General features: G+C 44.6%; 1 protein-coding gene across 1 annotated transcript; it reads left to right on the top strand.

Annotated features, from left to right (window-relative positions):
- Positions 1-462: 462 nt before the first annotated feature.
- On the top strand, positions 463-15,041 carry aqp8a.1 (aquaporin 8a, tandem duplicate 1). Its single transcript, XM_046355260.1, has 5 exons — positions 463-740; positions 952-1,078; positions 11,300-11,514; positions 14,113-14,247; positions 14,467-15,041. The coding sequence occupies exons 1-5, from the start codon at positions 463-465 to the stop codon at positions 14,507-14,509; spliced, it is 798 nt and encodes a 265-aa protein (XP_046211216.1). The 3' UTR covers positions 14,510-15,041.
- Positions 15,042-15,100: the final 59 nt, after the last annotated feature.

Here is a 15,100-nt window from a genome sequence, read left to right as displayed (position 1 = left end):
GCTGCTCTGGCTCCCCAATGGTGGAACAAACTCCCTCACGACGCCAGGACAGCGGAGTCAATCACCACCTTCCGGAGACACTTGAAACCCCACCTCTTTAAGGAATACTTAGGATAGGATAAAGTAATCCTTCTCACCCCCCCCCCCTTAAAATATTTAGATGCACTATTGTAAAGTGGCTGTTCCACTGGATGTCATAAGGTGAATGCACCAATTTGTAAGTCGCTCTGGATAAGAGCGTCTGCTAAATGACTTAAATGTAATGTAAATGTAAAACATGTCACCATATTAAGGGGTGTTGGCGATATGAATACTCCCACACATATCCTGAGACCACCCCAATATGACGGTCCTGCCTCTCCTGTCTGCACTTTTATCACGGCATGTATCATGCTCTGGCTGACCACTTAACAGAGCAGGTGTATGTGACACACAGAGAGCAGCAGGAGTCAGCTGAGCAACATGTCCGTGAAAGAGTCAAAGACAGAGCTCTTCAACGTGGCTGGGACTGACACTGTGGAGTCAGGGCCAGGTTCAGAGGTTTTCAACTCCAAAAAGATAGTTACCACCTTTGAGAGATATATCCAACCGTGCTTGGCTGAGGTGGTGGGATGCGCCCTTTTCATCTTCGTGGGATGCGGGTCTGTTATTGAAAATGCTGGCGTTCCGGGGAGCCTCCAGCCTGCTCTGGCTCATGGGCTGGCGCTGGTGATTGTTATCGCTGTGCTGGGAGAGATCAGGTGAGGACATGCTGACACCTGTTAACATCTCCCTCCTCTAAGGTCAGAAAGTATTAGGATGGTTTTATGAATGATTTCAACTTTGGGTTAAAATAGAATTTTGTTCCCTTGACTTGAGATTTATAGCTGTAACACGTGTATGAATCTCTTTTATCAATGTTTTACATTTTTTCAATGTGATTGTACACCTCCTAATTCTTTCGGAATCCAGCGGTGGCCACTTCAACCCAGCTGTGTCTGTGAGTGTGTGCATTAGTGGAGGACTGGACGTAATCCTACTGGGGCCATATATGCTCTCCCAGATGGTGGGGGGAATGATTGGGGCTGGCTTGGCAAAGGTAAGGGGGCTTTCACACCAAGTTTTTTTTTCGAACTCTGGAGCGATTAACCCTTACATTTGGTTAGATTGGACAGGTGGGAACACTAACCGTACTGGGGTGTGCACCAAATAACCCACCGGGCTCAAACTGGTTGAATCAATGTTGTTTCAACGCAATTTGTCAATGTATTGTTACACGGAATCTACGTGGAAAATACATTGGTTTTGAAAAAAGTAATCATGATAAACTGTTGTTTTCAGGATTCACGTCTCCATCAAAACCAAAAATCTAAATGAAAGAATAGGAATAAATCAAACTTTAAAGTGCAATGAAATTTCGATTTGATTTTGTTCTGTTCTCTGGATTTTTGGTTGCGATGGAGACATGAATCCGTCATATCAGTTATTAATTTGTAGACAAACTGGAATTAAAGCCAGACTGAGTCAGTGGCACAGACTATCCAAGCAGAAGATACATCTCCTTTAAAATGTCGATATTTGGTTGTGTTGACAACCAAACATAATTCAATATCACTTTCGAAATACAATAAATAGCCAATTAACTTGTAAGCAAGTTGTATGTTGTATTCTCTAACTCAACCAAAAATAAAAGGTAAAGAATGGGATTAAGCCAGTGGCTCAGATGGAACTATCCATGCAGTAGATACATCTCCTTATAATGTTGATGTTTGGTTGTGTTGTCAACCAAACACAATTCAATATTACTTTTGTAATACAGTACAGTGCCTTCAGAAAGTATTCACACTTTTTGACTTTTTTTAATGACTACCTCGTCTCTGTACCCCACACATACAATTATCTGTAGTGTCCCTCAGTCGAGCAGTGAATTTCAAATACAGACTCAAAGAAGGGCACCTTTTGGTAGATGGGTAAAATTACAAAATAAATTACATTGAATGCACTTTTGAGCATGATGAAGTTATTCATTACACTTTAGATGGTGTATCAATACACACAGTCACTACAAAATGCAGGCGTCCTTCCTAACTCAGTTGCCGGAGAGGAAAGAAACCGCTCAGGGATTTCACCATGAGACCAATGGTGATTTTATACAGTTACATAGTTTAATAATGGCTGTTATAGAAGAAAACGAATTGAGGATGGATCAACAACATTGTAATTACTCCAGAATACTAACCTAAATGACAGAGTGAAAATAAGAAAGGCTCTACTGTCACGCCTTGTTCTTAGTATTTTGTGTTTTCTTTATTTATTTGGTCAGGCCAGGGTGTGACATGGGTTATTGTGGTGTGTTTTTTGTCTTGAGGTTTTTTGGGGTGTCTACGTAGTCTATGGCTGCCTGAGGCGGTTCTCAATCAGAGTCAGGTGATTATTGTTGTCTCTGATTGGGAGCCATATTTAGGCAGCCATATTCTGTGAGTGTTTCGTGGGTGATTGTTCCTGTCTTTGTGTTTGCACAAGATAGGGCTGTTTCGGTTTTCGTTATTTTTGTAGTTTCTGTATGTATAGTTTTTCCTTCATTAAAATGTCATGAATCATCATCACGCTGCATTTTGGTCCGATCCTTGTTCTACCTCTTCGTCAGAGGAGGAGATAGAAGAGAGCCATTACATATACAGAATAAAAATACTCCAAAACATGCATAATTTTTGCAAAAATAAAAATAATTTGTCAAAATGTGTCAAAGAAATATGTCCTGAATACAAAGCGTTATATTTGGGGCAAATTCAGCACAACACATCACTGAGTCCAACTCATCTCTGAGTCCAAATCATATTTTCAAGCATGGTGTTGGCTGCATCATGTTATGGGTGTGCTTGTCATTGGCAAGGACTAGGGTGATTTTTTTTAGGATAAAACGGAATAGAACTAAGCACAGGGAGACAAATTCCCCTTTCAGCCGGGCATTAACCTAAAACACAAGGCCAAATCTACACTGGAGTTGCTTACCAAGAAGACATTAAATGTTCCTGAGATATTTCTATATTTAATTTTCAATACATTTGAAAAAATCTATTTAATACATTTTTAATTCAGGCTGTAACACAGCTTTTAGATGGTTGAAAGCATAGTGACAACTAACTTGTGTGCTGTCTTTTTGAGTGAGTGAATATAGGTTGGAATCTCATTGATCAACGACTCAACCAAATATTACCCAATTATCCACGTTAAAATGATGTGTGCCTTGTTGAAACGCTCTGTGGTTCGCATAAAAGTATAGTCTCGGTCCCGATTCCATTGGTACCTTGGTGCAGTTTGCTGCAAGTGAGAATGCAGTCCGGACCAAACACAGGAAAAGAACCAGAGGCGTGCAGTAAGCTATTGGTTGTTTGACTGTAACAGGCTGACTACACCACTCGCGTTGCAAAATCAATTTTGAAATCTAAATTATTAAATTATTGCACCCACACTGCTCGCGCGCGCCAATGAGCATCTGCGTTGCCAAGGGGTAAAATAGAAGTCAGTTCTATTAGTGACGCAGATTGCGCTGCAAGTCCTGCCTCTCCCATCTCCTCATTGGTTTATAGAAGAAGGTACCCACGTGCCATCTCCTCATTGGTTATACCCACGTGGGTGATTAAAAGACGAACGAGGTCAGTGGCGGTAATGCACTTAATTTATGAAAGTTGCCAACCGCAATATAAAGTCAAGAGAAGAAAAAGCCTAGAAGGAGGAGAGATGACTAGAAACAATTTGGTTGACCATTTTATGTGTGGATTCATTGTCGGAGTAGAGGACTTTGCGCATTTCAGGTAAAATAATAAATCAATGTTTATATCCCAGGACAAATTAGCTAGAAACAGAAAGCTAGCTAAATAGGACAAATTTGCTAGCAAGTGCAAGTGTTTAAATGTTTAATGTTTTTCGACCTGTCCCCAAATTAATGTAATTGGTTCAGAGTTTGCTTTGATATTTTAACCTGCATGTCGTGATTGCGTTTGATGTGGGGGGACAAAATCTATTTATGCATGATGGCGGACGCACGCACGCAGCCGTTTCTTGTAAGCATGCATGCAATATCCTAACTTCCCACTGGGCACACACTGGTTGACTCAAAGTTGTTTCCACATCATTTGACTGAAATTACTTTGAACCAACGTGGAATAGACGTTGAATTGACGTCTGTGCTCAGTGGGTTGATACACTAAATGGCCAAAGGTTGTTATGCCGGTGAATGAGGACCCAAAAGCGACTTGGCGAAAACAGAGTCTTTATTCCAGTAAAGGAAATAGGCAATACTCCTAGACAAATCGGAGCAGAAAACAAAACATAAAAAACTAATTCCACTCGTAGTGACGAGGACAGACTGGAGACTCGACCATAAACTGTAGGTTGCCTCGGGAAGGCACCGACCGTAGCAGACTCAGACACCTGCTCACACGCAGCATCTGAGGGAAACAAGACACGACAGGGCGAGACAAAGACACAGCACGGCGAACAATATACAAGGATCCGACAGGACAGAAACGGAAAACAAGGGGAGAAATAGGGACTCTAATCAGAGGACAAGATAGGGAACAGGTGTGGAAAGACTAAATGAGTGAGTAGGAGAATGAGGAACAGCTGGGAGCAGGAACGGAACGATAGAGAGAGGAGAGAGAGGGAGGGAGAGAGAGAGGGATAGAAAAAGGGAACGAACCTAATAAGACCAGCAGGGGGAAACGAACAGAAGGGAAAGCATAATGACAAGACAATATAAGACAAAACATGACAGTACCCCCCCACTCACCGAGCGCCTCCTGGCGCACTCGAGGAGGAATCCTGGCGGCAACGGAGGAAATCATCAATCAGCGAACGGTCCAGCACGTCCCGAGACGGAACCCAACTCCTCTCCTCAGGACCGTAACCCTCCCAATCCACTAAGTATTGGTGACCCCGTCCCCGAGAACGCATGTCTATGATCCTACGTACCTTGTAAATAGGTGCGCTCTCGACAAGGACGGGGGGGGGAGGGAAGACGAACGGGGGTGCGAAGAAAGGGCTTGACACAGGAGACATGGAAGACAGGATGGACGCGACGAAGATGTCGCGGAAGAAGCAGTCGCACAGCGACAGGATTGACGACCTGGGAGACACGGAACGGACCAATGAACCGCGGAGTCAACTTACGAGAAGCTGTCGTAAGGGGAAGGTTACGAGTGGAAAGCCACACTCTCTGGCCGCAACAATACCTAGGACTCTTAATCCTACGTTTATTGGCGGCTCTCACAGTCTGTGCCCTGTAACGGCAAAGTGCAGACCTCACCCTCCTCCAGGTGCGCTCACAACGTTGGACAAACGCTTGAGCGGAGGGAACGCTGGACTCGGCAAGCTGGGATGAGAACAGAGGAGGCTGGTAACCCAGACTACTCTGAAACGGAGATAACCCGGTAGGAGACGAAGGAAGCGAGTTGTGAGCGTATTCTGCCCAGGGGAGCTGTTCTGCCCAAGACGCAGGGTTTCTAAAAGAAAGGCTGCGTAGTATGCGACCAATCGTCTGATTGGCCCTTTCTGCTTGACCGTTAGACTGGGGATGAAACCCGGAAGAGAGACTGACGGACGCACCAATCAAACGACAGAACTCCCTCCAAAACTGTGACGTGAATTGCGGACCTCTGTCTGAAACGGCGTCTAACGGGAGGCCATGAATTCTGAACACATTCTCGATGATGATTTGTGCCGTCTCCTTAGCGGAAGGAAGCTTAGCGAGGGGAATGAAATGTGCCGCCTTAGAGAACCTATCGACAACCGTAAGAATCACAGTCTTCCCCGCAGACAAAGGCAGACCGGTAATGAAGTCTAAGGCGATGTGAGACCATGGTCGAGAAGGAATGGGAAGCGGTCTGAGACGACCGGCAGGAGGAGAGTTACCTGACTTAGTCTGCGCGCAGTCCGAACAAGCAGCCACGAAACGGCGCGTGTCACGCTCCTGAGTAGGCCACCAAAAGCGCTGGCGAATAGAAGCAAGAGTACCTCGAACGCCGGGATGACCAGCTAACTTGGCAGAGTGAGCCCACTGAAGAACAGCCAGACGAGTAGAAACAGGAACGAAAAGAAGGTTACTAGGACAAGCGCGCGGAGACGCAGTGTGCGTGAGTGCTTGCTTAACCTGTCTTTCAATTCCCCAGACTGTCAACCCGACAACACGCCCATAAGGAAGAATCCCCTCGGGATCAGTAGAAGCCACAGAAGAACTAAAGAGACGGGATAAGGCATCAGGCTTGGTGTTCTTACTACCCGGACGGTAAGAAATCACAAACTCGAAACGAGCGAAAAACAACGCCCAACGAGCTTGACGTGCATTAAGTCGTTTGGCAGAACGGATGTACTCAAGGTTCTTATGGTCTGTCCAAACGACAAAAGGAACGGTCGCCCCCTCCAACCACTGTCGCCATTCGCCTAGGGCTAAGCGGATGGCGAGCAGTTCGCGGTTACCCACATCATAGTTGCGTTCCGATGGCGACAGGCGATGAGAAAAATAAGCGCAAGGATGAACCTTATCATCAGACTGGAAGCGCTGGGATAGAATGGCTCCCACGCCTACCTCTGAAGCGTCAACCTCGACAATGAATTGTTTAGTGACGTCAGGAGTAACGAGGATAGGAGCGGACGTAAAACGTTCTTTGAGAAGATCAAAAGCTCCCTGGGCGGAACCGGACCACTTAAAACACGTCTTGACAGAAGTAAGAGCTGTGAGAGGGGCAGCAACTTGACCGAAATTACGAATGAAACGCCGATAGAAATTAGCGAAACCTAGAAAGCGCTGCAACTCGACACGTGACCTTGGAACGGGCCACTCACTGACAGCTTGGACTTTAGCGGGATCCATCTGAATGCCTTCAGCGGAAATAACAGAACCGAGAAAAGTGACGGAGGAGACATGAAAAGAGCACTTCTCAGCCTTCACGTAGAGACAATTCTCTAAAAGGCGCTGGAGTACACGTCGAACGTGCTGAACATGAATCTCGAGTGACGGTGAAAAAATCAGGATATCGTCAAGGTAGACAAAAACAAAGATGTTCAGCATGTCTCTCAGAACATCATTAACTAATGCCTGAAAAACAGCTGGCGCATTGGCGAGACCAAACGGCAGAACCCGGTACTCAAAATGCCCTAACGGAGTGTTAAACGCCGTTTTCCACTCGTCCCCCTCTCTGATGCGCACGAGATGGTAAGCGTTACGAAGGTCCAACTTAGTAAAGAACCTGGCTCCCTGCAGAATCTCGAAGGCTGATGACATAAGGGGAAGCGGATAACAATTCTTAACCGTTATGTCATTCAGCCCTCGATAATCCACGCAGGGGCGCAGAGTACCGTCCTTCTTCTTAACAAAAAAAAACCCCGCCCCGGCAGGAGAGGAAGAAGGCACTATGGTACCGGCGTCAAGAGACACAGACAAATAATCCTCGAGAGCCTTACGTTCGGGAGCCGACAGAGAGTATAGTCTACCCCGAGGAGGAGTGGTCCCCGGAAGGAGATCAATACTACAATCATACGACCGGTGAGGAGGAAGGGAGTTGGCTCTGGACCGACTGAAGACCGTGCGCAGATCATGATATTCCTCCGGCACTCCTGTCAAATCGCCAGGTTCCTCCTGAGAAGTGGGGACAGAAGAAACGGGAGGGATAGCAGACATTAAACACTTCACATGACAAGAAACGTTCCAGGATAGGATAGAATTACTAGACCAATTATTAGAAGGATTATGACATACTAGCCAGGGATGACCCAAAACAACAGGTGTAAAAGGTGAACGAAAAATCAAAAAGGAAATAGTCTCACTGTGGTTACCAGATACTGTGAGGGTTAAAGGTAGTGTCTCATATCTGATACTGGGGAGATGACTACCATCTAAGGCGAACATGGGCGTAGGCTTCTCTAACTGTCTGAAAGGAATGTCATGTTTCCGAGCCCATACTTCGTCCATAAAACAACCCTCAGCCCCAGAGTCTATCAAGGCACTGCATGTAGCACCCGAACCGGTCCAGCGTAGATGGACCGACATAGTAGTACAGGATCTTGATGGAGAGACCTGAGTAGTAGCGCTCACCAGTAGCCCTCCGCTTACTGATGAGCTCTGGCTTTTACTGGACATGAATTGACAAAATGTCCAGCAAGTCCGCAATAGAGGCACAGGCGGTTGGTGATCCTTCGTTCCCTCTCCTTAGTCGAGATGCGAATACCTCCCAGCTGCATGGGCTCAGTCTCTGAGCCAGAGGAGGGAGATGGTTGCGATGCGGAGCGGGGAAACACCGTTAACGCGAGCTCTCTTCCACGAGCTTGGTGACGAAGATCTACCCGTCGTTCTATGCGGATGGCGAGAGCAATCAAAGAGTCCACACTGGAAGGAACCTCCCGGGAGAGAATCTCATCTTTAACCTCTGCGTGGAGTCCCTCCAGAAAACGAGCGAGCAGCGCCGGCTCGTTCCAGTCACTAGAGGCAGCAAGAGTGCGAAACTCTATAGAGTAATCCGTTATGGATCGATCACCTTGACATAGGGAAGCCAGGGCCCTAGAAGCCTCCCTACCAAAAACTGAATGATCAAAAACCCGAATCATCTCTTCTTTAAAGTTCTGGTAATTGTTAGAACAATCAGCCCTTGCCTCCCAGATAGCTGTGCCCCACTCTCGAGCCCGGCCAGTAAGGAGCGATATGACGTAAGCAACCCGAGCTCTCTCTCTAGAGTATGTGTTGGGTTGGAGAGAGAACACAATATCACACTGGGTGAGAAAGGAGCGGCACTCCGTGGGCTGCCCGGAGTAACAAGGTGGGTTATTAACCCTAGGTTCCGGAGGCTCGGCAGACCAGGAAGTAACAGGTGGCACGAGACGAAGACTCTGGAACTGTCCAGAGAGGTCGGAAACCTGAGCGGCCAGGTTCTCCACGGCATGACGAGCAGCAGACAATTCCTGCTCGTGTCTGCCGAGCATGGCTCCTTGGATCTCGCCGGCAGTGTTACGAGCATCTGTAGTCGCTGGGTCCATTCTTTGGTCGGATCCTTCTGTTATGCCGGTGAATGAGGACCCAAAAGCGACTTGGCGAAAACAGAGTCTTTATTCCAGTAAAGGAAATAGGCAATACTCCTAGACAAATCGGAGCAGAAAACAAAACATAAAAAACTAATTCCACTCGTAGTGACGAGGACAGACTGGAGACTCGACCATAAACTGTAGGTTGCCTCGGGAAGGCACCGACCGTAGCAGACTCAGACACCTGCTCACACGCAGCATCTGAGGGAAACAAGACACGACAGGGCGAGACAAAGACACAGCACGGCGAACAATATACAAGGATCCGACAGGACAGAAACGGAAAACAAGGGGAGAAATAGGGACTCTAATCAGAGGACAAGATAGGGAACAGGTGTGGAAAGACTAAATGAGTGAGTAGGAGAATGAGGAACAGCTGGGAGCAGGAACGGAACGATAGAGAGAGGAGAGAGAGGGAGGGAGAGAGAGAGGGATAGAAAAAGGGAACGAACCTAATAAGACCAGCAGGGGGAAACGAACAGAAGGGAAAGCATAATGACAAGACAATATAAGACAAAACATGACAAAGGTATGTTGACTTGCCTTCAAATGAGTGGATTTGGCTATTTCAGCCACACCCGTTGCTGACAAGTGTATAAAATCAAGTACACAGACATGCAATCTCCATAGACAAACATTGGCAGTAGAATGGCTCGCACTGAAGAGCTCAGTGACTTTCAACATGGCACTGTTATTTCTAAAAATCAGTTAGCCAAATTTCTACCCTGCTAGAGCTGCCCCGTCAACTGTAAGTGTTGTTATTGTGAAGTGGAAACATCAAAGAGCAACAACAGATCAGCCGCGAACTGGTAGTGGACTCTGGAGCAGTGAAAAATGTGTTCTCTGGAGTAATGAATCACGCTTCATGGTTCAGGCTAGGCCCATTAGTTCCAGTGGAGGGAAAGCTTAATGCTACAGCATACAATGACATTCTAAACAATTGTGTGTTTCCAACTCTATGGCAAAAGTTTGGGGAATGCCCTTTCCTGTCTCATCATGACAATGCCCTTGTGCACAAATTGAGGTCCATACACAAATGGTTTGTCGAGATCGGTGTGGAAGAACTTGACTGGCACAGAACCCTGACCTCAACCCCAATTGGAATGCCGACTGCGAGCCAGGCCTAATCGCCCCCAACGTCATTGCCCGTCCTCACTAATGTTCTTGTCGGTGAATGGAAGCAAGTCCCTGCAGCAATGTTCTAACATCTAGTAGAAAGCCTTCCCACAAGACAGGAGGCTGTTATAGCAGCAAAGTGGGGACCAACTCCATATTAATGCCCATGATTTTGGAATGAGATGTTCGGTGAGCAGGTGTCCACATACTTTTGAAGTGTACCTCTGAAACATTTTGTTAGTATCCGTGCAAACCCCCCCCCCAGCTATAGCTCTTCCTTTCCTCTCTTCAACAATATAAATGAATTGTTCAAGGATAGCCTACTCCTATAATTCAAACAATTAAAACATCAAGACATGTATGTTTTACTTTCAGCTCATGTAAAAACACAGAATCCCCGCTCCTCAATATTTACATATGCTAATATGAATTGACCAGATGACCTCTTGCAAATAAGTCGCACACATTAATTCTAAAATGACTAGGTTACAGAGCACCCTCTCGATTGGAGTAATAGGCTACATTAGTACCAACCAATGATAAGAGAACCAGCCCCAGTCTCCCCTATTCACTGCACTTGGCAGGTATTATAGAGCAGCTATCGCTCATGTTAAAAAGCGAATGCAATATGAAGATTGGGACACAAAAGTTTTGTAAGTCGCTCTGGATAAGAGCGTCTGCTAAATGACTTAAATGTAAATGTAAATGTAAAAGTGTTGCTCCATATGATCATAGATGGATTTAACGTGAGCATTTCTGTCTAATAAACAAATGACTTGCATCACACACAGTTTTGTATAGCCTACATATTTTAGTTTGTTCGACATTTGGCAATGTGAAACCAACTGGACCAAATTATCAAAACACAATGTAGCAAATAATCCAACTCTGATTCAAACGATAGCAAACAAACATGTTTTGAGAAACAGTCTCCATGTGCTGTTTTCTTGGAATAAAACACGTGAATGATGTACATCGTTGTTCAGCTTGGATATTAAAAAAGGCCTAATAATTTTTTCAAAAGCATTCAGATCTATGAAGAATCAAAAGACCTTCCGATTGTGCTTAATAAAAGGAAATATAACCCAATGTAATCCCAATCTAATCGTACAGATGTTGTGATATTCCTCAGGCAGCATCCTCCACCATCAGCTATGCCAGTGCAGCAGGGGGAGTGTTCAACGTGGTTAAAACCAGCGGAGCGATCGGCAGTGCCACCGTAGCAGAGATAGTCATGACCCTCTTCCTGTCCCTAGTGGTCTGTATGGGGGCTGTGAACGGCAGGACCCGTACACCACTGGCACCACTCTGCATCGGGCTCACTGTGACTGCTAACATACTGGCTGGGTAAGGGCTGAGGAAGATCTATGGAGACTCATGAATGTCAATAGATACAGATTGTTTGGAAACACCTGAGGCCTACAGTATATAATACATTGTCATGATAGATGGTTTAGATTTAGATTTAATAGGATCACCGTTAGCTGACGCCAATGGTGACAGTTAGTCTTAATGGGGTCCGACATATAATGAAAAATACATTACAGACAAAAGACCTTACAATTTGCATACATTTAAAGCATTAACATGTAGTGTGTGTGTGCATCTATCAGTTCTACATACATATCAGTACATACACACAGCAAGTTGGTCACATGGAGGAGAGGTGTTGCTTTATTTGTTTTTGAAACCAGGTTTGCTGTCCACTTGCGCTATATATGATGGAAGGGAGTTTAATGCAATCATGGCTCTGTATAATACTGTAAGTTTCCTTGAATTTGTTCTGGACCTGGGGACTATGAAAAGACCCCTGTTGGCATGTCTGGTGGGGTACGTGTGTGTGTCAGTGCTGTGTGTAAGTTGACTATGCAAACAATTTGGAATTTCCAACACATTAATGTTTCTTATAAAATCAAGAATTGAAGCAGTCAGTCTTTCCTCAACTCTTTGCCAAGAGAGACTGACATGCAAAGTATTAATATCAGCCCTCTGAATACAATGAAGAGCAAGACGTGCCGCACGGTTCTGGGCCAGCTGCAGCTTAAGTAGCTCTTTCTTTGCAGCACAAATGACTGGACAATAATCAAGAAAATACAAAACTAGAGCCTATTGCGGACAGACCTCTCCCCATCTTTACAACCATTGAATCTACACTATATGTTTTGACAATGACAGTTTACGATCTAAGGTAACAGCAAGCAATTTAGTCTCCTAAATTTTTTCAACAGCCACACCATTCATTACCAGATTCAGCTAAGGTTAAGAACTTAGGGAATGATTTGTAACAAATACAATGCTCTTAGAGATTTTAGAGATGTCGAGGACCAGTTTATTACTGGCCACACATTCCAAAACAGACTGCAACTCTTTGTTAAGGGTTTCAGTGACTTCATTAGCTTTGGTTGCTGATGCATATATGGTTGAATCATCAGCATACAAGGACACACAGGCTTTATTCAATGTCAGTGGCAGGTCATTGGTAAAAATAGAAAAGAGTAGAGGGCCTAGAGCACTGACCAGTAGTACACCACACTTTACATGTTTGACATTAGAGAAGCATCCATTAAAGAAAACCCTTTGAGTTCTATTAGATAGATAGCTCTGAATCCACGATATGACGGATTTGAAAAAGCCATAGCACACAAGTTGTCTCAACAACAGGTTATGATCAATAATATCAAATGCTGTACAGGAATCTAACAGTACAGCTTCCACAATCTTCTTATTCTCAATTTCTTTCAACCAATCATTAGTCATTTGTGTCAGTGCAGTACAGTACATGTTGAGTGCTTTTCTCTATAAGCATGCTGAAAATCTGTTGTTAATTTGTTTACAACAAAGTAGTATTGTATTTGGTCAAACACCTTTTTTTCCAACAGTTTGCTAAGAGCTGACAGCAAGCGGATAGGTATGCTGTTAGAACCAGTAAAGGCCGGTTTACCACTATTGGGTAGCTGAATGACTTTGGCTTCACTCCAGACCTGAGGACAAAGACTTTCCTCTAGGTTCAGATTAAAGATATGACAGATGGGAGAGGCTCTCGAGTCAGCTACCATCCTCAGTAGCTTTCCATCTGTTGGCAATGCCAGGACGTTGTCATTATTTATCGACAACAATCATTTTTCCTCCTTTCCTGTCAGGATTTGGCCAGGGTTGTTCCTGTTTTTGGTCACTAGATGCCCCCATTGTGCCTTTTGACCTTTTGTTTTCCCTTGATCCACATTATTATTTGCACCTGTGCCTCGTTTCCCCTGATTGTATTTAAACCCTTTGTTTTCCTCTGTTCTTTGCTCTGTGTTTGTATGTTAGCACCCAGCCATAGTACTCTGAGAACTCTTGTTGATCCCGGTGGACTCTCTTGTGGAATTCTGTTTTTTGTTCTTGTTTGTTTGTTTGTTTTTTGAGTATCTTTTGAGGCTTTTTGTGCTTTACCTTCCACCTTGTGGATTTACCTTTTTTGTCTTGGAGGATTACCTTTGTTCTTGTAGGATTCCTTTTGAGGTTGTGGAGTTACATGTTTTCCTGAAGAACTTCACCTTTTACTTCATTAAATACACCGTCTCAAGTACTGCTGTGTCTGCCTCATCTTCTGGGTTCTGCCGACTATTCGTGGCTCAGTTGGTTAAGTGACTGTTTTCACTCCAGAGACCCGGGTTCTTAACCGGGTCCTGACAATTCCCACACTAAATTTGCAACATCAAATGGTTTGGTGATGAATGGTGTTTTGAAATGACAAGTGTTCGCAGCAGAACAGTTTCGATACTATTGCTATTTGTTGTTATCGACAACAACAAGAAATGTCACAGCAGAAACAAAGAGGGCATTGCCATTGACATCACTGCCTGCCTGATAATGATTAATTATATGAATACATGAATTGATCTAATGTAATGCATAGTTCTATCAATATAGTAACCAGATGTGTTTGTCCCATTGGTCTTTCAGAGGGTCAGCATCTGGAGGGTGTATGAACCCAGCGCGAGCGTTTGGCCCTGCAGTGGTAGCTAACTACTGGGAGTACCATTGGATCTACTGGTTGGGACCGATGGCAGGGGCCCTTATCACTGGCAGCTTGGTCAGGTAGGATAAAGCACGCCCAGCTTTCATTACCCATTTATAGATTGTATTACTCTTAGGCCATAGATTATTGCCTAAAATAGGCACTAAAATGGCACTGCATTTCCATACAGTTTCAGCATGTTATAGTCATACTGTATAAAGTCACTAGGAGAATATTTCTTCATCGCATTGTAATTAATGTATTGTTTACTATTATTTAGTTCAGATTTTTGTACACAGGTTGTTGTTGGGAGACCAGAAAACTCGTCTTGTTCTGAAGTGAATGTGCCGCCTCGGAGCAATGGGAGCCTTTTTGACAATGTGTTTGCCATGCTTTTATTTCAAAAACAATGTCATTGTCTTCCCAAGTATTGTATTGCCCTCCATAGCTTGCAGAACCTTTGCAGTTCCCATCTTGTCATACACATCATATTGTATTGCCCTCCATAGCTTGCAGAACCTTTGCAGTTCCCATCTTGTCATACACATCATATTGTATTGCCCTCCATAGCTTGCAGAACCTTTGCAGTTCCCATCTTGTCATACACATCATATTGTATTGCCCTCCATAGCTTGCAGAACCTTTGCAGTTCCCATCTTGTCATACACATCATATTGTATTGCCCTCCATAGCTTGCAGAACCTTTGCAGTTCCCATCTTGTCATACACATCATATTGTATTGCCCTCCATAGCTTGCAGAACCTTTGCAGTTCCCATCTTGTCATACACATCATATTGTATTGCCCTCCATAGCTTGCAGAACCTTTGCAGTTCCCATCTTGTCATACACATCATATTGTATTGCCCTCCATAGCTTGCTTGCAGAACCTTTGCAGTTCCCATCTTGTCATACACATCATATTGTATTGCCC

This window comes from Oncorhynchus gorbuscha, linkage group LG07 (assembly GCF_021184085.1).
Source record: "Oncorhynchus gorbuscha isolate QuinsamMale2020 ecotype Even-year linkage group LG07, OgorEven_v1.0, whole genome shotgun sequence".
Classification (NCBI taxonomy): Eukaryota; Metazoa; Chordata; class Actinopteri; order Salmoniformes; family Salmonidae; genus Oncorhynchus; species Oncorhynchus gorbuscha.
This window is presented reverse-complemented; position numbering and strand designations above follow the sequence as displayed.